This window comes from Pelecanus crispus, chromosome 1 (genome assembly GCF_030463565.1).
Source record: "Pelecanus crispus isolate bPelCri1 chromosome 1, bPelCri1.pri, whole genome shotgun sequence".
NCBI lineage: Eukaryota > Metazoa > Chordata > Aves > Pelecaniformes > Pelecanidae > Pelecanus > Pelecanus crispus.
This window is the reverse complement of record NC_134643.1, coordinates 52,527,877-52,553,164: the sequence shown is the minus strand read 5'-3', so window position 1 is coordinate 52,553,164 and position 25,288 is coordinate 52,527,877. Positions and strand designations below refer to the sequence as shown.

Below are 25,288 nucleotides of genomic sequence, written 5' to 3'. Positions count from 1 at the left end.
AAATATATAATTTAGACTTGAGAGAAAGCTTTTATGTTAGAATGTGAGGTAAAGGGACAGCAAGGTTGTTTCAGTGGACAGCATGAAAAGGAAATTAAAAATATAAAATCTCATCTTCCTATTAATACAGCATCATATTATTCTAGAGGAATCTATTTCCATGTATTTTTGAATCTTTACTTTCAACCACTCTTAACTTGGATAATAACTAGGATAGTATTACTCATGTTTCACACTCGGGTTCCTTTATTTCTAGTTATCTCTGGTAGAATAACATGGTAATGAATCATTTACAAAGTAGACGAGAAAAAAAATTTAATAATTCAGCTTATTGTTATGTTACCATCATACTGCCAGTTACTGATGGGAAATACTATCTAAAGTAAGCGAGGATACCAAGACAGGGGTTTTCAGCAATATCCTGTATTTAATTCTGAAGTTTCTTCTAAGTTTCTTCTTCTAAGTCACTTTCTGAGACCACCTAGATACAAGAGACAGGCATTACATTTACAGCCAGGGCATTTTTTTATTATGCTACTTGTCCAAAATGGGTGCTGGAAATGGAAAACAGTTCCAGGACAGACAAAAGACAAAATGCCATTATTCTTTGGTATACTTCGTAGAGATTATACACGGAAAATGTTGCTAGTAACTGAAGCAAGGTAGTCAGAAACAGTCAATGTACTGAGTGGGAATATACTTTTTGAAAATTTTAAGAATTAGGGTTTTCTGGGGACTCAGTGGAGACTGACAACAAAAAAACCACTTACCTTCCTATAACTTTTCTAATTCACTACAGTCAGTCATACGGCAAAGCCATTCAATTGTAACTAGACATTTATAGTATAGTATAGGTTTATATAAGCTTCTGTTTCCAGAATCAAGAAAGAAAATCCTTTACTCCTCATTCATAATTCCCTGAGCATACTTATTTTAGATACATACTATTAAAAATTATTTCACTCGCATACATATGTTCAATTACAACTCTCCTTTTTTCATTGTTGGAAGCGGTTGAGCCTCATTCTAAACCCAAGATATATCATCCAGGATTAAAGAACAGTCCACTAAATTAGTTTTATTCTTTAACCCTTTCTCAATGCTTATTTTAATGCCACTTGACATACAGTACTGACTTGGTTAGAAAAAAGCATCACCTAAACAGAAGACTAAACATAGTGTTTGCAACTCTAAGCCTACAGTAAATATAAATACAAAAAAATAAAAACAAAGCCAAACATTAAAAGAGAATCAAACATATAAAACATTGCCTACTACTATGTGATGGAAAGGTTATTACAGTAGAGAGTTCCCTAGCTTCAGAAAAGAACTTAATTTTGAAGATATCTACTCAAATACTTACATCTATTGCAGCCTTGCAAGCACAGATATTGCACTTTAATGTGAGGCATTTTGCGCGTATTCTGAGAAAAAACTTTTGCAATCACAAATCAGATTAAGACACTGTTAGCTTTCATAGTCTTGTTACAATAGCAGCTGAAAAATCAAAGCCACACCCAAGTTATTTTTGCTGATGCATCATGAAGTAAATGACTCAGGATTTCTCCATTAGAGACAGGGGCTTCCTACACCCAATGTTCTTTACTATGATAAAATTTACTACCCAGTAAACCCCTGCTCTAGTTTCCAACCATAGCTAATAGAGCAGATTAACCTTAAAAATAATATTTAATGCCATTGCACAAAATAAGAGGTTTAAAGGTCTCTTCACAAAGTAAGAGGTTTAAACATCTCTTCTTGAAATACAGATATGTTTTTCCAAAGCTGAGGTTTCCAATATGCCAAGACCACTGTGGGAGCTTAAACCACCTTCACAATAATTACAAGTTATGAATTATTAGTTAAAAAAAAAAAGATTAAACATTTCTACCATAGTGACAGCAAAGGCTAAGATATGCTGCACAGGTGGCTAAACTCAGAACAAAATAAACAGTATTGAAATTTTCCCCCCTCCCCCCAAAACACAGGTTTGAAGAAGCTGAGCTAACACTCACAGACAGCGCGATCTTTGTCTCCTGGAAGAGGGTATTCAATTTTTCTCTTCGGTACTGCTCCCATGCACCTGACAGAATCTCGCCCGCCTCCCCGATTCTTTCCGCTTGTCCCTCCAGGATGACCCGAGCCGAGGATGAGAAGCAGCCGTCAGTGTAATTGCACCTGTGCCCCTGCACAGTAGCATTTTCCTGACGGCATCAGCGGATGCAGTTTGAAACTTCCCAGGACTGTGCGATTTCTCCTGACTAATGTGCCTTTCTGACTGGGGGGAGGGAAATGAGGATGACAGATTGCTAAAGGCTTTTAAAAAGATACTGCTTGAAAGAATTATTGCACATCGATCTTTTATGCAGCCATTAATAAGACCTTCCAAGCAACAGTATTTAAAAGCCTTGGTCATATTCTCCTGGCTGGTAACCACCTCCTCCTGTGCTCCAGCTGACAAAGAGCCAGGCACTGACAGGGCTAATATTAGACAATGACTTCAAGGCAGCGAAAGAGTAATTTAAATTTCCTATTCTGCTTTCACCACCACAGGAGTGTAGACGTTGGTTTTTCCAGCACTACTGTATCATCTGATTTAGAAGCAGGCTCCGAGAACTACTTTGAAGCCATTAATCTATTACTGTTCCCGGATATTTTCTGATGCACAATATATATCTAATTCTGCATGCACCCATGTGTCCTGAAGAGTCAGGAAAGTTTTATAGCCTGTGTATAGTTCTGTATCACTTGGTCTGTGACATGGGAAAGCTCTTTCCTTTGCATTTTCAGCAGGTGGTTGCACATTACTGTGGAAAAGTCTTAGAAAGAATTATCACGTACTAGACAAAGCCCTGAAACTCACAGAGAGCTCTGGATTATTTACCAGTTCAAAAGTGGTCCTGCAAATACAGCTGAAAAGCTGAGCAGGACCTTTCTGACAAGGACAGAGATGAAAAACACCTGAAAAACTGAAAGTAAAAGTGGTAAATGTTACCTTCCCTGGAGGACAGGGTAACAGGCCAGCCAGACTCTGTACCTTTGGGTGGGAAGTCACTGATCATGCAGGTCATCGGACTAGGCTGGTACAGGAAAATTGGTTTGTTTTATACCAGTTACTAACAACTCACAGATTCTACTCTTGACTTACATTCAGAACTAAATTAATGAAATTAACACATCTGACTGGTAAACGAGTGGAGTATTTCTGAAACATTTTGGAAACCTCTTTAAAACACCAGCTCCAAAGAACTAACTTGTTTATCCACTATAAATCATGTTAATTCTGACTCCTAATGACAACACACAGTAAGCAAACATCTTTACTGAAGTGAAAAGCATCCAAGAAATAAGAGAGACAGTCACATTATAAAGACTAAAAATACAGTGAGTCTTTTTTTTTATTCAAGTGTCTCAAGAAGTTGATTCATGACTTGAAGTTGTGAGAGCAGTACTACGGTATTAACCCTTGTGTAAACATGACCCCAGAGTAATTAACACAGAGGAGGAATAAAATATTTTTGGACCATCAGACCTCAAAATTTACTATGGATCATCATGTACTTTTGTCTTCAAATCTTCTATTAAAAATAATAAAGGCAATACGGGTTCACACACCATATGGCCCATATAATACTTTTCTCCATCTGTTCAGATATGACATTAGTGTTACCCAAAAACACCTGATGAGTTTACTTGGCCTCCACAACAACCAGGCAAGTTTTAAGCTTGCAGTTTCCTTTATTTTCTCTCCAGTATCACCTGCCTCCCAGTCATGTGATGAAAAGGAGCACAGCCTGTCCTCCCCTTCCTCTTAGCAGACTGCTGAGAAGCAAAATACCCGAAATAGTCCATCCGTCACTAGTCCAGGTGCCGCTACAGCACACTGCAATTTGCAGCAGATATCTCCCCAGGCTGCATTTACATGGTCAATTTAATCTGCCATTACCAGTGGGTGCAGATGAAAGCTGCAGTACCATTTTAGAACACTAATAGTAATATTTATAAAGCCAAATGATCAGATGGAACAAGGAACTGATCTGATTGTAAAAAAAAAACAAACAAACCAAAAAAAAACAACCCCAACAAAATCCATGGGTTTTTTTTTTTTCTTTCTTAGCCAGGATGGTTTATAGTCTAATCAGTCTCCTGAGCCAGCTTACAGCATCACCCACAAATCCAGGTGCCAGCGTAAGGAAGAGGACAGGAATAAGCTGGAAAGGAGGAGTGAAGCCTGAACACCTCTTCTGGCAACAGCCCACACCTCAGGCAGACAAAGCACAGTCTCAGAACCAGCTCATCAGGATGACAAGTGAACTGTGGTTTTGACAGAACTGTGTATTTAAAACTGGCTTTATTTCATGCATATGTATAAAATGAGAGTACTACACATTTAGTCCACCCAATATTTGGTGAGAAAAATCCTGTTGAGGGAGCATTACTAACACTACCATTAAAGTTGTGTGAATATTCTTTTTTGGCTGCTTCTTTTTCCTATTTTATAATATTTCAGACATTATTTTTTAGAATACAACATTATAAGCCTGATGCTTGACAAAAATCCCATTACTTTGCAAGTCCTGAAGTTTTTAGGTTTTTGAATGAACGTGACCTAAAAATTTCATCCTGGTGCACCACCATTCCTAGTGCTTTCATTTGGTTTTGTCTCATTTCTTAAACAAAATAATTTTAGAACAGCTCAGTTTGGGTGGAGAAAGCATTTGTGAAAACAAACATCACCAAGTGTTTTGATAAAAGCTACATTTGGTTTAAAAGGGTTCAGATGACAATTTGAACATCTCAATTTAGTGATGCACCAGTATTCTAAGCAAAGAAATACCATATTTTAGACATTTTTTTACTATTGTAGGCACACAGAGAACACATCGACTAAAGGCAGTTCTGCATATAGTTGTATTATGCTGACAAATGGTGGTGCCTCTTGCTGGAATCTCTCTTAAATCTTACAGAAATCTGTATATCGGAATATTACATGCAGGCATCCTCCATGCCCCTCAGCACCAAGCAGCATCTTGGCTTGTTGCCTAAATATGCAGTATGACTCCACCATGCCTACCTCCTCCCCACACAGGCCAGACCCAGTGCCATGTAGTTGCCAGCTCTGCTGAGCCCTGGTGCTTCCTTTCTCCCTCAGGATGACATGCTGCTTGTAAAGCACTTCACTGTTTTCAGGACTCATTTTTCACATTAACTTCTTCCACTACAGCAGGAAGACAAAGAACGCAGACCATGTCTCTCCAAACTCTGGAAAGGGTAATTCCATTTCTGTGCATATTTTACCCCAACTAACGGGAAGATGACAGTTTGAGCAAGGGCTGGCTGTGAAATGAGAGCACCTGTTATACGTTCAAAATCTTTCTTCTGAGTTTGTGGGTTCCAATTCTAGGTTCAGTAGAACTGTGTTCAATATTTTACATAGATACAAACATTTGAATTTGGACATGAGATTTTTTTTACTCTCTTTGCATTCATCCCCAGCTTGTTTTCTTTTTAAATACAGATTAGTATGGATTCCGAGATTTGATGCAGATAGATGAGCCAAAGAAAGTCTCATTTTGTTAATTTGGTATTATTCTCCCATTTGCACAAAATAAAATTGGAAGTTGAGAAAGATCACATATACAGTTTATATTGTATTTTTCAGTCTGGGATTTCTAACGGGACAAACAATAAATCCCAAATTTAAAAGTCTGGAGCCATACTAATCATCAGATCCTCTAGATCTAGAATAAAAGATCGGATTCAACAGTGACATGACTATCACGACACTCAGCCAGCATTTAGTTGGAGCTATTCTTTAACATGTATTTCCATTAGTACTGAACTAGTTAGTGAATAGCAACGTTAAGTAAATAATATGGACAGAACTGGTGTAGGAATGGCACGAGACTCATGAGTTAAAACAATGTCTCAAGTAAGGAAAGCTTTCTTTCCCAATTAAAATAAAAAAATGGAGAGAGATGTTTATGGCAATGAAATTAATTCACTACTATCTTTTATACAATTCTACATGCAAAGCTTTATACTTCAAATATTGTGTATGAAAAAGTCCTTAAAAAACTAAGGTGGTGGCAGTTTGACATTATGGGTGTCAAAATCCATTTTTTTGTGCAATCTGGTGAAAAATCTTGCATGGATTAACTTTCTTCTGTGAACACAGCATTAAAATGGAAAACAACAAAAGGCAGCTCCAATCCTTCCACCAGAACCATACAGCTGACACGGTCAGGAAGACTTTCTGGGATTAGATTCCAACAATGGTCTGGGTGAACCTGAAGGAAACAGCATCTCACACATAAGGAAAAGCTGAGAGAGGTGGGACTGTTCAGCCTGGAGAAGAGAAGGCTTGGGGGGATCTCCTCAATGTATGTAAATACCCGAAGGGAGGGTACATAGAGGATGGAACCAGGCTCTTTTCAGTGGTGCCCAGTGACAGGACCAGAGGTTGTGGGCACAAACAGAAACACAGGAGGTTCCCTCTGAACATCAGGAAACTTTTTTTTAACTGTGAGGGTGACTGAGCACTAGCACAGGTTGCCCAGAGAGGTTGTGGAGTCTCCCACCTTGAAGGTGTTCAGAAGCCATCTGAACATGGTCCTGGGCAACCAGCTCTAGGTGGCCCTGCTTGGGCAGGGGGGGTGGTATCTCCAGAGGTCCCTTCCAACCTCAACCATTCTGTGATTCTGTGAACACAGCTTTAGTATCTATCTAAACATAAAAACCAAACTTGCACAAGCTCATTAAAATGTAGGACAAATGACTTAGCTGGAAGCAGAAATCAGGAGCCAAAAGTGCACTCAAAGAGCAGTGTTTGGATCACCTTCATCCCAGTGTTCTGAAAGAATGGGCACAGGAGATCAAAGACCCAGCAGAAAGGATTTTTAATAAATCTGTAAATCAGAAGTGGAAAAAAGCAAACATAGTGCCTATATTTACAAGGAGAAAAAAAGCAATCAGGTGTATGTCAGGCCTATGAATCTGATCAAAAGCCAGCATGCCACTGAGAATAATTATTCTTTCTTGCAAAATTCAAAGACAAAGAAGAAAACAGATGATCATCAAAGAAGATATCACATGGGTTCACCGGAGGTAGATTGTGCCAAAATCACTCAACATCTTTCTTTGACCAGACAGCTAGTTTTTCTAGATAAAGGAAATGCAGGAAGTTTATATGGACTTTTTATACTGTGCCATATGGTGTACGGACTTTTGATATTGTGCCTTATCAGTTAAGATGAAAAAGATGGGAAAGGAACCAAATATGTAGATGGCAGAGATAACAGCAGGTTATGCTGAACGGAAAGCTATCAGATCAGAAGGTTACTAGTGGAGTTCCTGAAGGATGAGTCTTTAGTCAAAGCTTCTGAATTTTCCTTAATTAACCTTATACCAAAAAAAGCATGCTAATGAAATTTCCCAGTAACACCAAGTAACATCATACATGTAGAAAAGGATTGAAACATCATACAAAAAGAACTGGATGACCTTGAGTGGGTACTGATAATGGCATGCAATTAAACAGTAGGCAACAGCAAGACCTTACACAGAGGGACTGATATAAACAAACTCTCCAGTAATGTAGAAGCTGTTGATAAAAACAAGGACAGACACAAGCAGTTACTCTATTACATTACAACCGAGTCAAACAGTATGAAGACTTGAAAAACTTGTTTGTAGGCCTAGGATGCAAGAAACAAAGTATTCCCAGCAGAAGTAACTGCAAATAGCTGTACAAGACCCCAGCAAGAACGCCAAGCACCATGCTGCAAGCTCAGGTAAAGAAAGATGAACTCAAACTGCAGTAGATATTAAAAAAAAAAAAAACCCAAAACCAAAACAAACAAAAAAATGAAGAACAGGAAAATCTGTTTTGTGAAAGGAAGCTAAAATATATTTGAATATTCAGTTTAGCAAAATCATTAGCCAGGATAAGATTGCTTTCTATGAATACACTAGGAGAGGTAAATTCTAGAAAAATATAAGAACTATATACGCTAACAGACAATATTAGCAGAAGTGCAAGTAGGTATGAAGTGGCCATGAATAAATGTCAAGTCAGAAATTAGATGGCAGTTATTAACTATGAAAGCAATGAAATTCTTACACAGTCCTCCCACTGGAATAATGATGCAGAAATTTAGCCAGTTTGAACAAGGAGCTTCTTTAATTTATACATGAAAAAAAGAAAACAACAAGGAGATGTCATTGTCCGAACAACAATAAAAAACCTAACACAATTCCAGTCTCATCTCAAAATACACAAAACACTGCAATTTTCCAGAAGACTCTTGGGGTACACTGTAACTGCACTTCAGTTACATTCTGTCTTCTAGCCCATTTTGTAAAAAACTCATCTCAAGTAACTTAACATCAAATTTCCAATCTTATGATCTCCCTTAATAAATTAAGGCAGGCATTAATAAAGAATTTAATTCGTTGCTCCTCCATTTTTTCGTACAATCTGCTCTACACTGCAACAATTTTTAATTTGACACACTGCTGGCAGATGAGCCCAGGTCAAGCACATCAGGTGCACCTCTGTGTTTCTTGGGTTCTGCCCCATCCCCCCAATATTTGTAGCATTTTAATTACAAGAGCAACTGGTTTTAACAAATGCAAGAACTGAAGTGCTGAGGACTATGCAGTCAGTGAATGAAAATTTCTGGCTGCTGTAGGAATTCATTTATAAACTGGATAGACTATGGCAGCACTTACTGGATAAAGTAAAATGCCCATCATTCATTATTGTTCAATCACAATGATCCGCAACAGCTCTTGAACTGGATGCAAAACACGCTTTCCCAGGGCAGTGATGCTGTGTTTGTGCTTCCCTTCCTTCAGAGATACATTAATGTAAAAGATACTTTGATAGTGAGAAAAATGATCGGTCCTTGGAAGCTCATAAATATCTATCAACGGGCCATCATCTGTTTGAGGCTGCAAAATTCATAACGCAGACAGCTGTCACCGATGCATTCAGGGCCTGTTGGTCAGAGCTATGACCTGAAAAACGTGCAGAAGATAACACTGCGCATAACTGTCATATGGAACAGGTGAAGCATACCCCATTTGCTTTGCTTCCCTCTCCTACCCATTCTGTTGGGTATTAAAAACATGAAGGACCACTTGTTTCCTGATTATGCATTTGTTAGCACACCACCGCTGCTTATGATATTGACTGATATCTTCTTTGCAAGAGCCCCAAAAGCACAGAGAAAACAGCTGTTGACAGTAACCTAGGCCTAAATGCTGAAGGCCTCCTTGCAACAGTGACCACTGAAGAACAACATGGGAAGTGACCTACTGAGGTGCAGAAAAAAATGTAGTTGCTTACCAGAGACCACAAATAATTAAGGGGGAGAGTTTGGGGCCCAAGAAAAAAAAAAAAATTAAAGCAGTAATTAAAAAATAAATACATTGTAGCATTAACTACCCAAACACTTTTTGGCTCCTTGCTAATTCCCATCTTTGGCTCATCTGTGTGGAGTATGTTCTGCGTAGCCTTTATTTTACAGTAGCATGAACCCTGCTGAGCACTTCCAAAGATAATTTTTGCGGGTATTTCAAGGTACCTGTTATTATCAGTATGTATCTCACCCAGCTCTGCACCCCAACCAATCAACCAACCAAAAAAATCTGTATTTTTCCTACTGTTGCTTATCTGATGTTATAGTTGTACCCTAATATATGAAAGATATGCTACTATGTCACTCAGTATACCTGTAAGTCTGTATACGCACATACACACTTGATACAGCAACGTATCAAAGAACCTTTACTAGTGATGGAAATCCATTTCCAAAATGCAAAGAAAATAGTGAAGTGCATATGCACATGCAGGGAGATCTTTTACTCCCTCTGCAGCAGAACTTTTTCAATCAAAACAGTAACTGCTGCATGAACTGAAGGACTGTGGAACTGTAAAATGAGTATCACTCTTACTGAAGAAGGAAATGCAGAAGACAGACATTATACCCATGAAATAAATTCTCACCATGGATTTATGCCGTTAAAGGAAGCGATTTAACATAGCAGCAATATAAATAACAGATTTTATTGCTAGGATTCAAGGCTGGTTGCGGATAAACACAAACCTTTGTGGTACAGACCAAAGCCATATACAAGTAGTACACAGCTGAGAAAAAAAGTAATTCCTTACATAAGGAGCTTTTTGCATCGTGATAAAACCAAAAGCCTTACTACTATTATAATAATTAAGAAATTTAAAGACAGTATTTCTCTATAACCACTTTCTCTGTACACCTGCAAAAGCAGGTGTGCCCTCCATGAAGATGCAATTACATTTACCTGCTGCAAACTCATCCGATTTTGTTACTGAACTGCAACAGCAGATCTATTTATCCACTGTTTTAAATAAGGCCAAGATGATATCGTGGCCCCATTATCTAACAAGACACGCAATATAACTGTAAAAGTTTTACGCGAATCCTGTCACTAATACAAAGGCTATTAAGATAAGGTAGTTTCGGTACTTACTACGCAGACGAGTGCGTGCTGGAATGTACCTTTTACGTGAACTATACCGATTTGGAAGCAGGATTGTATGTATTAGCTACACGGCGGATTTACTGTCTTTGCCCCCGCTGGCCCGCTCCAGCGGTCAGGTGCGAAGCCTCCCGCAGGCGCTGTGCTTTCCGCACCCGCCGTTACGAGGCCGTGCCGCCGGCACACACGGCGCCCACGCCGCGGGGCGGCCCTTCGCCCTCCGCAGCCCCCAACGGTTCTCAAAGGCCGGCGCCGGCGGCCCTGAGGGAACCCCCGCCGACGCGGGCCTCCCGCTCCGCCGCGCTTCCTCCTCACAGAGCTCGCAACGCCGGCAGCCCGAAAGGCGGGGACAGGCGGCCCGGCAGCCCAGGCGGGCCGCCGCACAAAGGATCGCGCCCTCCCCGGCCCGGCTCCCTCTCCCGCCAGCGATCCCGCCCTCGGCCTGCGCGGCGGGGCGCGGCGCGACGCTGGTCGCCAGGCTGCTCCGGAGCGCGGGACGCCCCACGCCGTCCCGCCGGTCCCGGCGAGCACCGCACGGCACCGCACGGCACAGCACAGCACAGCACAGCACCGCCCCGACCTGCCGGTCCCGCCGGCTCCCGCCCTCGCCCTCGCCCTCCCCCGCCCGCCGCCGGCTGCCCGCGGCCGGGCCCCGCGCCCGCCTCACGCCCAACGGTCACCTCGGGCCGCCCGGCGCACGCCGCCCCCGGGGGCCGCGGCGCAACGCCCCGGCGAGGGGCGGAGAGACACGGGCCCAACCCGCCCCGGGTGGCCCCCGCGCCCACCTCAAACACCACTTCTTCGTCAAACTCCGGTGTCATCCTTCTCCGCCATGCCACCCCCTGCGGGCACTCTGGGAAACGGAGTCCGCCGCGCCGCCGGCGACCCCTCCCCGCCCGGCCCGGCCCTGCCTCACGCCGGGGGGAACTACGGCCCCCAGAAGGCACGGCGAGGGCCCGCTTCCGGGCGGCCAGTGGGAGGTGCTGATTGGTGGGCGGGGAGGGGAGGGGGCGGGGCCAGGCCGGGGCGGGCGGCGGGCCCGGCAGGGGGCGCCGCTGGGCGGCGGCGGCGGCGGGCGCTGCCGGCGCTCACTCTGCCGCCAGCCGCGGGGCGTTATGCGGCGGCGGGCGGGGGGTGCTGCCGCTGCCGCCGCTGCTGCTGCTGCTGGGTGGCGGCGCGGGGGAACAATGGGCTCCTTCTCCTCGGCCCTCAGAGGGGCCGTGGCGTAAGGGACGAGGGGGAGGACGGCGCGGCGCTCGGGGAGCACCATGAGCTCCGCCGGTGAGTGCCCGGGGAAAGTTTCGGGAGTGGCGGGTTCCTTTCCGCCCGCCCGGCGGGGAGCCCGCGTGCCCCCGCGGCCGGAGAGCCTCGCCGCACGCCGTGGCGGCCGGCGGGGCCCGGCGCCGTGCGGGCGGGGGGGTGGCGTGAGGGACTCGCGCCGCGGTGGGTGCCGGCGCGGGACAGGAGCCGGAGGAGCCGCCGCCGCCGCCGCTCTCCTCGCCCCGGCGGCGCCGGGCGGCTGCGCCCGGCTCTCCCCCACCGCCGCGGCGGGGCCGGGCGCTGCGTGCCCCCTCGCCCCGGGGGAGGCGGGCGGGGGGCGCAGCCTCGCCGCCCGCTCCCCTGCCCCGGGGGGCAGCCCTTCCCCGGGCTGCGCTACGGGCGCCCCGCTGCCCCCCGCTCCCCGGGCCGGCCGCAGGGCTGTGCGGGCACGTCCCTGCCCCGGCGCTGGGCCGAGCCGGGCCGGGCGCTCCGCTCCGCTCCGCTCCCCTCCCGGCGTGCTGGTGCCCGGCGGCGGAGCTGGCCCCGGGTGGAACCTGCCAAGAGGCTCCGCCGGGGGCTGGGATTTGCGGCAGGAAAGCCAGCAGCGGGGTTTGGGTTGTCGCTGCCTCTGACGGCGCGGAGCGGCGGGAGTTTGTCGGCGGCTGAGCTCCGGTTCTGCTCCAGGGGCGTACCTGCCCCGGTCGGCCCGTACGAGCGGGAGCCCTCCCGCAGAGGCAGGGGTCCCGGAAAGCGTTCGCTTCTGGCCTTTCCCGCTGCTGCTTTGAACTGACCTCCTCCAGTGCTTTCCTGGCCTTTCCTCCCCCTTTTCCTCACCGCTGCCAGTTTTATGGCTAAAGGACCTGCAAGGCAAAGGCTGGGTTTCGAACAAGAGCTCGCCGTGTTTAAGGGAGTTGCTCGTATTTTGCGTGTGTTTGGCTGCAACGGTGGTGTGCTGTTAGTGCTGCTCTTCACCCATCTCTTAGATTAGTGGATTCCTTTCTCAGTCTGCTGGAAGACGAGAATAGGAGTCGTTTCTGCGTTGAAAAGACGTCATGCGTGAGTTATGATGTATTGGGTGGAAACACAACTAATTGCAGTGTAAATCTGAAGCAGCGAAGTGCTTCCTGCAAGGATTTTTTTTTTTTGGGGGGGGGGGGGTGGGGTGTCTAAAAAAAAAAAGCAACACACAAAGCAAAAACATCAAGCTAATTCTCAGTGTTTTCCTCTCAAATATGTCAAATCGATATCAAGTCCAGCGTTAATTATCTACGCTGTCTTAGTTAATCAGAATTTACTGGAAAATACAAAGCCATTTAATGCATCTTTCTACTCCATTTAATATATTTCCACTTCCAATATGTATGATAGAACTGATTTTGTTTAGATCTGGGAAAACATGAAATAGAGCAGGTTATCATCTCTACTTAACAGCTGCATTGTATGTTCATGTTGTTTAGTAGCGCTGCTGGTAGTACAATTCACTGCTGCTCTTTTTAAGAGTTAAACAGCTGTGCAAATAAAAAATACGTGTTAGGGGGTGCTCAAGAGCTTAGAGCTGGGCTGTTAAAACTTGATATGGTACTAAGTTTCAGAAAGTTGGGTAGATTTTCAGCACTAAACAGTGATTTCAGGACTGAGGTTGTGTGACTGAGTCTGTTTTAATTTATGTTGTGATGGTGTTTGTGGGGAAGGTGAGGAGGAAGGGCTTCTGGTGAGCAAAGTCACTTAGAAGGCAAAAGAGAAAGGGATGCTGAGGAATATCAGTAAGAAGAAAGTGGGACAGTTTCATGGAAAATGTGAATTTTAGAGAGGGATTTGAAGAGGAAGGCATAGAGAGAGTCCTGGTGGGCAGGAAGAGGGAAGCTGAGGCGTATGTGAAGGCTACTGAAGAGGGGATTAAGAGTATTTTTTGTGTGATGGATTATGTGAGGATAAAAAAAAATACATGGGGAACGGGTGAAACAAGATCAGAGATTCATGATCCTGCTGACGGTGTCATGACAGCTTTTGACATTTCAATTAAGGAGCTTATAGGCAGGGTAGGAAGAGACTGAGGACTGCCAGAAGACAGTTCTGAAAGTTTAATATCTGTCTCTTTGTGTTGCTGCAGAATTTTGCTCCTGAAATAAGTAGACATGCTTTATAAAGCTACGGTTCAAATAAAAACTTACCAACTCCTACATTGTAATTTCAGTTCTGTGATCTATAGGATCTATTTCCTACACTGAAATTACTTAGATTGTGAATTCAGTTACTACTCTGGTTTGTGCTACGTAAGCTAGCTTTCTGACAACTGATTGGTAATACAGCTTTTCAGTAAAAACGTTATCCTGTGTGGAAGGCTTCAGATGGAATTTGAAATGCCTAGAAATTCTGCTCTTCCTTCAGTTTAACTTGAAGGGCTTGAATGTCTCTCTCTTGTGTCTTGTTTTAATGTACCTTTAGAACAAAGCAACCTGATACTGCATCATTGGTATTGATTTAATATTTTTAAGTAGGATTTGCAGATGTGCGTGACTTCAGCTGGATATGCAGGACTCTGAAAGAGATACTGTGCTCCTTGAGAGAGCTGTGGGAGGGAGAGAAATACCGAACATGGCTTCTGTCCATGGACAGAAGTTGCCGAAGGTCCAACATTGATAACCCAGCCTTAACTCCACTGCAGCTTGCCTTTTGCCTTTCTAAGTAATGCAGTGCATTTTCAGTTTATTGCTATATATCTTTTCTAGTTCCTCTACAGAAATGTTTTATTTAAACCTCAGTCCAGGGCTGGATGTAATTCAGTGATAGGTGAAGCACTTCTTTCATAGCTGCTGCTTACATTCATGAAGATGTATATGTAAATCTGGACTTCTTAGAACTGAGGAACTATAGCACTTATTTAAAATACTTCTAGATAGTTTGAAAACTATCTTATTGTAGTGATCGACCTGTATGTTCGTTTCAACCTTCATTTATAGCTATTCTCTTACTGCTTTCTCATGTACTGCATATTCTTTATATGTGATGCTGATTAATGTGCATTTACTCATTTTCTGCCTGGAACTATTGTGCTGTCTTCAAGTATGTGCTTTGCCTTTAAAAGGGAAAAGCAAAAGCTCAGAGTTATGAGTTTGACATTTATTATTTCTTGCTGAAGAAACAGTCCTTATATGTGAATCTATACAGCTTATTTAATGCGGGCAGAACATATAGCTTAGACCTGAAATCTGATTTGACAACAGCAATGAGAAATATGTAGTGTGTTTTAATGTCAAAAATGTAATTCAAAGGGAAAAAAAAACCATAGCAGGAACAGAATAAACAAAATCAATATGACTTTTCCAGTCAAACTTCATTGCTTTCAAGGATTGAAAAAATGAGGCCTGCAGGGTTTAATGTCCCTTTAACCCTCTAATATGTCAAGTCTCGTTAAAGTTACTCAGCTCTATCTCTGCATGCAATCTTAAAAGGTTGTTTATTCATCTCTTGTCCTTATTCTAAGGTTATATCAAACTTTCCTGTTTTATTTCAACAAGTCATTGAACAACCTGAGATTTTGAAATTAATGTTTTCCTTTTGCAGTTTATTTAGGATGTTTTCTAAAACTGTAGTGGCTTGGAAACCATCATTTTCCCCTTGTATTTTAAAAACTACATGTGTTATCTTCCGGGATGTCATGACTCATTCCTTTTTTTGTTTTTTGAGCATTGTGGCACCTGAGAAAATCAGAGCCTCTGCATAATGAGAAAATAAACACACATTTGCAGGAAATAAATTAATGATCACAGAATACTTTTTGAGGTGTTTACCTAATGAAACTTTCTTTCTGTAACTGAAAGCGAAGTAATTGAACTGCAAAGCCTTGTTGCGAGTCATAACTTAAGTTGCTGGAGTTTTAAAATACTTTATCTGTTTCTCTGTGCAGTGTGTTAACTACCATCGCAATAATCTCTGTCTGTATCCCAAATATAGCAGTAATTATCTCTCTCCCTACATGCTTTTTAAAAGAGGGATTGGCTTTCTTGTTCTGTGTCTGTGAGTTGTAGTGTTTAATGCCAAAAGTAGTCCCAGGAACAGTAAACTGGCTGTTGGAGCGAGCTCCTCCTTCACCTAAGAAAGAACAAATAAACTACCTCATATACTGTGTGATAAAAGTATACATATGGCCAGCTTCTACACAGCAGCTGATTTGTTAAATTCACACCTTGGCTTCCCCCACAGTAACTTGATTGTGTACCTGTACCTTAAGTTTAGGTTCAGCTGCTGTCAAAATCTATGTCACACTGATTAATTGTTTTACTGTCTTCCCACAGTTTTGTGGTTCAAAAAGGATATTGCTTTAGGGTGGGTTGCAGGATCCTGCCACGGGAGTACCTCTTGGGTGGCTAGAGATGGTCCCATAGGGGACCCTGAATACCAGGAGAGAGGCCTCTGTTCATGTGGAGTGTTGCAAGGAAACGAATATCAAGTTATGTTCGCACGCCAGCATCCAGAACCATTTGTCCCTGTTTCTTGGACAGGTGCAGGTGAACATAACTTGTTCTTTTGCTGTTCCCGAGTGCAGAAGTTGTTAATATAATCTCAAAAGTATGGGCATAAACATAACCTGGGGAAATGTTCCTTTAGCAATAGCAGGGTTTATTGCAGAAGAGGTAGCGCTATTTGATTTTTTTGCCTCAGTTCAACTTCATGTATATTTTTTTTCTCCCTATTCCTGTGCTGGACAGGCAAGATAACAAGAGGTCAAAATTTGAAGAGAAAATTGAAAGCTGTGTAATAATAGTGCTTAAGATTGCACTGTCTTGTCCCTGCTCATTCATGATATTGTATAGGAGAAGACACACGAGCATTTTTAAGTGAGGTCCTCGCTTGCCAAATCCTGTCATCTGAAGAACAGAAGTGAACGCTTTAAGGCCAAAACATTGAGAGTAGAAGTTGCTCTAGGGTGTTCTCATCCTCCTTTAAAACAACTTGAAGGTAGGCCAGGAACTCATGCTCGTTGAGCAGTAACGAATGTCAGCCGCAGAGGAGTTTAGCAGGATGAGAATGGGTGTTGCTTTTTCCTCAGCATGCTGGAGGAGATAATTCACCAGAGGGACAAATGTCTATTCTCTGTGCTGTGACCTGAAATCGGACAAAGAGCATTGACCTGTATAGGTGGTGCTAATGGCTATTTAGAGTTAGAAAAATAATGCCCTTTTTAATCCACTTTTTTTCAGGGTGTTGGGTGTGTTGGTATTTTTAAGCATCTTTTCTTTTTTTTTTTTTCTTCAGCACTGAACATGGTGCTGGCTGTTGCTAGATGAGCAGTAGATTTCCTATTGGTGATGGCAGCTTTGTTAGTCACTTTATTTATGGATTTCTTCCTTTGTTTAGTCAAGCAAGTCAGAGGATATCTCTGGCTGCTTCTCTGGCTCCTAATCATTTAATCTGTTTATGTAAATGAAACTTTGTGGTTCTGCTCTTACATTTGGGTTTATTACTGGTAACCCATGATGCTAGTCGGGATGCAGGGATCCTCTCTGACAAATGGGGTAAGATTGGAGGGGGGAGCAGGGAAGTCATAGTGATTCTCTGTTCTAATCTCCTGAGTAAGACAAGTCAGAGAATCCATTGTTCAGTCCAAAATTTCCTCTGAAACTTCCACACATCTCAGAAAGTGAGTTTAGGTTGACTGTAAGTGCTGGTGGCTCCACCACAACCCTAGGTGAGATGTTCCTGTAGTTAATTATCCTTAGGGTTTAATAATAAATTTAAAGCTTTGTTTCTAGTTTGAACTTGTCAGACTTCAGTGGTCAGCTACGGGATCTCATCCTGTCTTTTTTTTTTTTCCCTGATTAAAGAGTCATCTGTTATCAAAAAATCTTTCACATGTGCATAAGTATGTATACTATTATCATGTCACTTCTTAAATTCTTGGTTAAATTAAGCAGGATGAGCTTTCTTGGGATTCAAGGCATGATTTTTAGATCTTGGATGCTTCTGTAGTTATTTCTTGCATTCATCCCAAATTTTCATCTAAGACTGCCAGAAGGTGACATAGCATGTCACTAATAGTCTGGCAGGTGCAGCGTGCAGAAATATTTTCAGCTCCCTTCATCTTTTTGTATTTACCTCCTTGTAATTCTGAGGATTATTTACCGCTTAGCTGCAGACCTGCATGGAGCTCTCATAAAATAACTATCTACAATGTTTTCCAAATTCTCTTCAGTTTTTATTCTCCTAAGCGTCACCAACCATCTCTATTCTTAGGCAAACAGTTCCATATGGCACCAGGAGAAAGCCCGTTGTCCAAACAACTCACCACTCCATGCATTTGTTGTATAATGTTTCCTTGATTATATTTATTGGTTTTCACCAAAGAGGCTTGCTTATGCGTGTCATTTAACAAAAAGTCATTCTCATATGACTTCAGTCATTCCTTACACCTTTATATATAACCATTGCCACCTACTGAGTTTTCTTTCTATTCAAAATGGGAAATTGTCCCTTTTAAAGCACTGTGTTATGTAGAACTGGTTTTCATCCACACACGGTGAATTAAATTAGTTTATAATAAACTGAACTTTAATTCTTGCTTTCTAATGGAAATCTAATATACTTTTACCCTTGCCTAGCTGCTGTAATTTTTTTCTGAGAAGTTCATCACTTGTATTTTTCAGAAACGTAAACATATTTTGTTGGGGAAAACTACTGGTATGCATTCCCTTCCTGGAGTCTTTCCTCTCATGTCATATTTATGTTTGAAAGGGCTCTTCATCACATTCCTTTCTGATTGAGCGTTTGACTGCAGATTCGTATTGATACCAAGACTGTAAAGTGCCTGTTAATACATTGACCCATATCTACTCTAGATGAAATGAGCAATCACTTTAAAGCAGATAGTGGTGTCTTTATTATACCACACAACTTGCCCGTCTCTTCTGTCTGTCCCAATGTTTTTTAACATTGAAGTAATTTGAAAAATTCTTGTAGGCTTCAGAAATCAGATTGAATTGCACTTATTATCAGAAATGAATTTTTCTCACTCTGTCCATTATCCAGGTTTCCACTATTGGCTTATAAGCAACTGGTTTGTTTTCTTTGCATCCCTTTATATTTTCATGTCTTAGTTTTGAATCTTATATTCAGGTAATGCTATCATATCATAACTTCTGAGTGTCTTCCCTAATAAATACTAGTTGAAAGCCCTGCAAGAATAATCTAGTTTGATTGCTATCCAAAACATTAGGCAGTCCATCTAGAGAGAGAGAAACTTCCAGTGTTTATGGACTTCAATTTGTGGAGTGGGACAAATAATCCACAGGGTATCGCTTACCTAGCCAGCGTTTAATCTCCTGTATCTTCTGCAATCTGTTTCTCATTTGGGCATCAGGAAGGGTTCCCAAGCAGACTGTCTCTCTCCTGTTTTCAGGGAGCTTTAATATCTTAATAAATATTACTGAACATGGCCCAGGTCTACTGCTGCCTTGTGTTCTGTGACAAACTGGACATCCCTTCCTCTGTTTTTACTTTAGAAAACAGTCTCCCTTATTGCCAACCCTTCATTCTCCAACTGAATAGGCAGTTGCCTTGTCTGAAAGCAAGTGTACAAGTCTCTTTTGCTGTTCAGGATCAGTGGTTGCCCATCCAAAGGGTTATTTTTTTTTTTTTTTTTTTTTTTTTTTTTACCTAGCAAACTATTGACTCTTCCCTGTGTGGGAAACCTCTGTCTTTGGACAGGGTACGTCCTTTGCTGGTAGTTAGGTCACTCTTGCCTGTTGCTGCTGGCTATAGGGAGCTGTGCCTTTTGAAGGGCATTCTGCATTCCCTCTTGCAAAATGTCTCAAAAATTATCTCTACCATCAGGTTTACCTCTTTGCTAATATAACTGCAGAGAGGGTAGCTATTCTAAGTGTAAGTGGAGTCAGTCTGGATACCATTTAATGATTCATGTCCTAGAAAAACATGGTTTTCCTGTTGCTATAGTAGATACATTGTTTCTGGCCGTCTGCTTAGAGCAGTGGCCTAGTGTTTGGGAAATGCTTGCAACTGAGGGCATCTGCTTTTTTTTTTTAACCATCTAGCTTTCTCTCAATCAAACAAACAAAAAAAATCCTAAACAGAAAAAAACCCCAAGCCTGAAACTTTATTCTCCTATTTCTAGGCTAGAGATCAGGATATAGTTGCACATCTGTAATAATAATGGTGATAAAAAACAACCAAACACCAAACCCAGGGTTCAAAGGGAATAATAAATCAATGGTTTACCCAATCTCTTTGGGTGTGAAACATTAATTAGCATGTTTTTTGAGAGTTTCATTTAATATGTGCATGACTTCCTGAAAGTATACCAAAACATTGTTCAAAACAGAGGTAATAAATAGTACAGGTAGTAGATTAAAAAAAAAAAAAAAATGAAAAACTTGTTTACTTTATAAATCAGTTTTCATATATCAAAAATCACTCAAAGCACTTAGAAATCTTAAATGATTCCAGCCAGCACGTGGAATAAATTGGTCATAAATTATCTCCTGCAATATTAAAATGTTTCAGGTGTACCTTAAAAAACAAACAAACAAACAAACCCCCAAAACAAACACAAACCAGCCAACCAACCAAACGCCGAATGGCCCAGAAACAACACAATCAAAACTCCATAATCTCCAAGTTCCTCATGTGCTCCTTTTCCTCCTGTCCACTCTCCCCAGGGTTTGGCATCTTGTGCTGTCAAGTGGGTCATAAGTCATAGCGGAAGTGAGTGTTTCTAGGTCACACAGTAACATGTTGGGAAGAGTAATTTTATAGTATGCACTGGAATGGTATTTTACTTTTACAGTAGGAAAGTACTGACTGCTACAAATTATTGCATTAACTTCACACCACAGACTCATTTCACTAAACTGCTGGTAGTGACATGCCAGTTTACAGCTGGTATGGTAATCCATCTCAATATTGTTTGAAAAGAAGAGGAAAGGAAAAAGGAATTTTAGCTTACACATTTCCAGAGGTGGTAGGGGAAGGGACTGAACTGTCCTGGTAGTTACCCTAGCTGTTCTGTTATCTTTGTGGCTTGTTATATGCGAGGCACTTAACATATTTGCACCATTTTTAAATGGTATTGTAATAGTTCAAACTGCAAAAACAGGCTAACTATACTCTTTTTTTTTTTTTATTAACATCATACTAATATTAGTATGATACATCATATTAGTATCTGAGCAAGGACATGCAGTTTCATAAAGTTAAACTATTTTTTTATAGAACACGTTACCCTTGAAGAATTTTCCCACCACTTCTTGATTGTGCCTATTCAAACAAAGAAAGGCAACTAGTAAAAAAGTGGTGGTAGGGAAGCGAGGCATGCTTTTAGGTGAAAAATGTATACATACACACACAAAGATCCTGTAGATCATGTGATTTAAATGTTACAAAACTCCTAATAATACTGCGGTGCCGGTGAAACTATTCCTTGGGCTGATGATGACTAAAGTCTTTGTTTTCCATCCTTCCTAGAAATTAAGAAGCCGCCGGTGGCCCCCAAACCAAAAATTGTGGTAGGACACAAGGCAACGCCTCCACCTGTCGCACCGAAGCCCGACATTGTACTTTCTGGTGTTATACAAACAGCAAGGAAAACCAAGCCAGCAATTGCACCAAAACCAAAGGTTCTCAAGAGCTCATCTGTTCCAGAAGTTAAACCTCCATCGTCCACACGAAAAAGCACAAAAAGCTTTGAGGAGCACAGGGGAGATTCTTCTCAAACGCTAGACCACTTGAACTATAAAAATGAAGCCTTGGAAGGGAGTAATGGTAACACAGCGTATATTCTACCAATGTCATCTTGCAAATTGGAATGCCTTCACAAGCTTGGAAATGGGGAGAACACTTGTAAAACTCAGATAATTTTTGAGCGCTTTGAAAACTTGGAGAACATCAAAGTCGGTGAAAAAACCACACTAGCTCTGGGTGATAGTCACAATGAAAAACTGGCAAATAGAAATCAGGTGGTTTTGAAAGCTAGCATTTTGGAAGAGAAACTTAAGGACGTTCTAACGCATAGTGTGTTTCCTAACAGCAGTCCTGTGAGGCACAGGTATGCAGACAAACTTGACAAAGGAGATGGCAGCAGTTCCAAGAATGATGTTAAAATAGAGTTTATGGAACTTGTACCGTCTTCGCCGTCTTCTGAGGTAGCTAAAGGGAAGCAACAAAATACTGATGGTAAGCTAACTGCTGATGAGTTTCAGATGTCTGAAATTTGTCCTAGTTTGACTGAAAATAACCACAGTTGCTCTTGCTCATTGGACCAGGAAATCCTGGAAAATGAAAATTTAAGTAGCAATAGTATGTTTCCAGGTGAAATGGGTATGAAAACAGATGCTAATAAAACCTCCTCTGAAGCGTCTTCAGTCCTGAGCTCAAAAGTGCTTCCTATTCCTAAGCCTAGAAAGCCACGTGCTGCATGTCTAGTCCGTCAGGATGGCATAGACACCACAGGAGACGGAACAAAGGAACCATCTAATTCAGAGAAAGATTCCTTTGGGCTTGCAGAACAAAGCTTTAAAAAGCCAGCAAAAATTAATATCCTTGGTCAAAGTGTTTGTTATAACAACAATATAGACGTGCTTCATCCTGAAAAATGTGAGATAACTCAAAGCAATGCAGACAAAACGCATCAGGTGAAGGAACCTGCTACGGAAGGGTCAACTTCACAAAATTGTTTGCCTCAGTTGTCACACACAACTTCTGATTTGGTGGAAAGTGGTGCATGTTCTTTAGATGCAGACCATAACTTAGTTAACTCCATGGATGAGATGACAGATGATGCCAGTATGCTAGATGCTGTGGACAAAAGGACTAACTTTGTCAGATGTGATATTTTGTCCATGAGTTTGCCAAAGCAACTCAAATTAACTGGCAGTCAGCACTCGTCTGCTTCCAATAGCCTCCACGTTTCCCCACAAAAATTAGAAGATAAAGAAGTTAAAACAAAGGATGAAAGTTCTCCAAAAATCGTTCCTAAGAAACCACAGAGGCACAGCCTACCAGCTGCTGGCCTGCTGAAAAAGGCTGCATCAGCAGAGCTTGTGGAGAAAAGTTCTTACACCTCTAGTGAGGACAAATCAAACAGCGTTCTGGAAGGATCTCACTTCACACATCCACCAGCCAAGGAGCAAGCTGCGCTGTCATCCTGTGACATACCCAAACGTTCTTCTGAGAAACCCGTCTGGAAGTTACCTCATCCTATTCTTCCATTTTCAGGAAATTCTGAATCATTAAAAACTGCTAACGTTGCTACCAGCTTCAACCACTTGACTGTTGTGACGAAGCCTAGGGCCAAATCTCTCTCTTCTGTGGACATGGAAAGGACAGACAAGCCTTGCAAAGACCATCAGAAGAAAAACAGCTTGAAAAAGTTTCTCAACATGAAACTGTCGGTTTGCTTAATGAAAAGTGACTTCCAAAAATTCCTGTCTAAAGGCAGCCAGTCAATGGATAGTGCTATTGCCAACCTTTCCACCAGGGAAGGGTATGGCAGTGAAAGGAAAGCGAAATCTGCCAAGGCACATTCTGTAGAAATAAGTAGTCCAGTGTTACAGAAGAAGAGGCAGAGAAACAGAAGTCAACCTGAGATGCGAAGTAACCAAAGGCTGGAGTCTTTAGATGGGCATGTACTTTTGGGAGAGAATTTGTCACAAATGCATTTGAATTCTGTAACCAGCACTTGTGCTCCAGAGTATGAGAATGTGCGTCACTATGAGGAAATACCTGAGTATGAGAACTTGCCTTTTGCTATGGGTGCTGGGAGAAATCTCTGTTTTGAATGGCAGAACTCCAGCAGTGTGGAAGACCAGAGCCCTGGCTTTTATGAGGTTGAGGAGCCTTGTGAAGCTACAAGCAGGCGTTTGAGACTTGGCAGGTAAAATAAAGAGGAAAGGGGAGTTAAACAGCTCCATTGCAACTCTGTTGGTTGTAAACATGTTTAGATGATGACTTGAGAGGCTGTACCCCTTTCGTTAAATGGCAGCAGGACAGTTGTTGCTGTATATCTTTATATGCTTTTGCTGTTTTGAAAACTGTTTGCACTTGGTAAAGAGTCAAGAGGAAAAATAAGCTAGTTATTTCTTATATACGATCAAAATTTGTGCTTTTCCAGCTTTAAAGCAAATCAGATACAGTCATGTGTTTGTATCCAAGAATACTTAAATGGGGAGGAATGAACCTTACCACAGCCTCAGGATGAACTTGAATAAGTGTCCATAGAGTGAATAGTTGCTAGGTTTGTTGCAGGAATTAATATCTTTTTAGGTCAGCTGATAGAGCTGGGAAAAGCAGACAAGCTTTTGGGTATGTAAATTTGTCATCAAGTCTTGAAAGCTTTTTGGGTATAACAAAATATATTGTTTCTCCCTGAATACAGTGAGCCTTCTGTATCTCTCTGTGCTTCCAGCACAGGTAGTAGTAGCGCATGGGTTCTGCGTGACTCACACAGAATAGTACCGAAAGACAGGGTTTGGTGACTCTGCACGTTGTTGCTGTGTTTCATTGTCTCAGAAGGTGGTGAAGACAGATGATACCAGCTGATGCAAAAAGGGATTGGACCGATTCACAGACATGTCCAGAACAGATGCATAATGGAATAGGCAGAAACAGGTTTTTTAATATCTGTAATCATAGAACGCCAGGCTGGAGGGCACCTGAAGGATCATCTGGTCCAACCTTTCTTGGCAAAAGCACAGTCTAGACAAGATGGCCCAGCACCCTGTCCAGCTGAATTTGAAAGTGTCCAATGTTGGGGAATACTGTGATTGTGGATGCTGGGAAGAGGAATGGGCCACAGAGAGTGGCCAGGCTTGTATGTTCTCCCTAAATAGCATCACTTACCGGGTCTGTCAGAGTGTGGTAACAGGTGAAGCATTGTTTTGACCCAGTACGGTACTATTTCACTTCTTAACTTGAGCTAATCAGTTGGTCTTAGAGATCCTCAAGATTTATCTCAAACCAGCAATAAGGGTTTGAGTGAAATATGCAGCCTGTATACTTCATAGTCCCCAGCATACTTCTTTACGCTGTTGAGAGTATATGCATATTGACAAGAATAAATGAGCTAGCTTATAGATAGTCACATTTAACTTCATTTTTCACTGGGAGTTACTAAGCTTCATTTTATTTTGGATGTGTGTGCAGCAAGCACGTACTCCAAAGAATCTGAGAGCTGACCATTCTTTAGGGGAGCTTTTCCTCTTTTATAGGAGGAGACAAGTATTTTAAGTGGCATCCTGTGTTAATAATTGTTTATAGAATTGATATCCTCAACATTGCACTGTTTGATGGAAAGCATGAAGCCTTATCATGGGAAGTAGGATTTCTGGTTATGGGCTTGGTATTGGTATATTTATTCATCTGGTTGTTGAGTATTTTTCTTGTTTACAGTAGGGTGTTTTTTGGTTTTGCCTTGGCATAGGTTAAGTTCCTGACTGAGCATATACTTTTTGTTTAAATCTAATCTTTGGGTATCTTTTGGGCATTTTGACCACAC

The 25,288-nt window shown here is 42.0% G+C and overlaps 2 protein-coding genes across 2 annotated transcripts in view; one reads left to right on the top strand and one right to left on the bottom strand.

Annotated features, from left to right (window-relative positions):
• VEZT (vezatin, adherens junctions transmembrane protein) overlaps positions 1 to 11,381 on the bottom strand; it is a 59,340-nt gene extending 47,959 nt beyond the window's left edge. Inside the window, exon 1 of the mRNA XM_075705042.1 lies at positions 11,310 to 11,381. Within this exon, the coding sequence (XP_075561157.1) occupies positions 11,310 to 11,345 (36 nt within the window). The 5' untranslated portion in view covers positions 11,346 to 11,381. The remainder of the gene's footprint in view (positions 1 to 11,309) is intronic.
• Positions 11,382 to 11,778: 397 nt separating this feature from the next.
• FGD6 (FYVE, RhoGEF and PH domain containing 6) overlaps positions 11,779 to 25,288 on the top strand; it is a 72,308-nt gene continuing 58,798 nt past the window's right edge. Inside the window, exons 1-2 of the mRNA XM_075717277.1 lie at positions 11,779 to 11,805; positions 21,262 to 23,668. Coding sequence (XP_075573392.1) covers positions 11,793 to 11,805; positions 21,262 to 23,668 — 2,420 coding nt within the window. The 5' untranslated portion in view covers positions 11,779 to 11,792. The remainder of the gene's footprint in view (positions 11,806 to 21,261; positions 23,669 to 25,288) is intronic.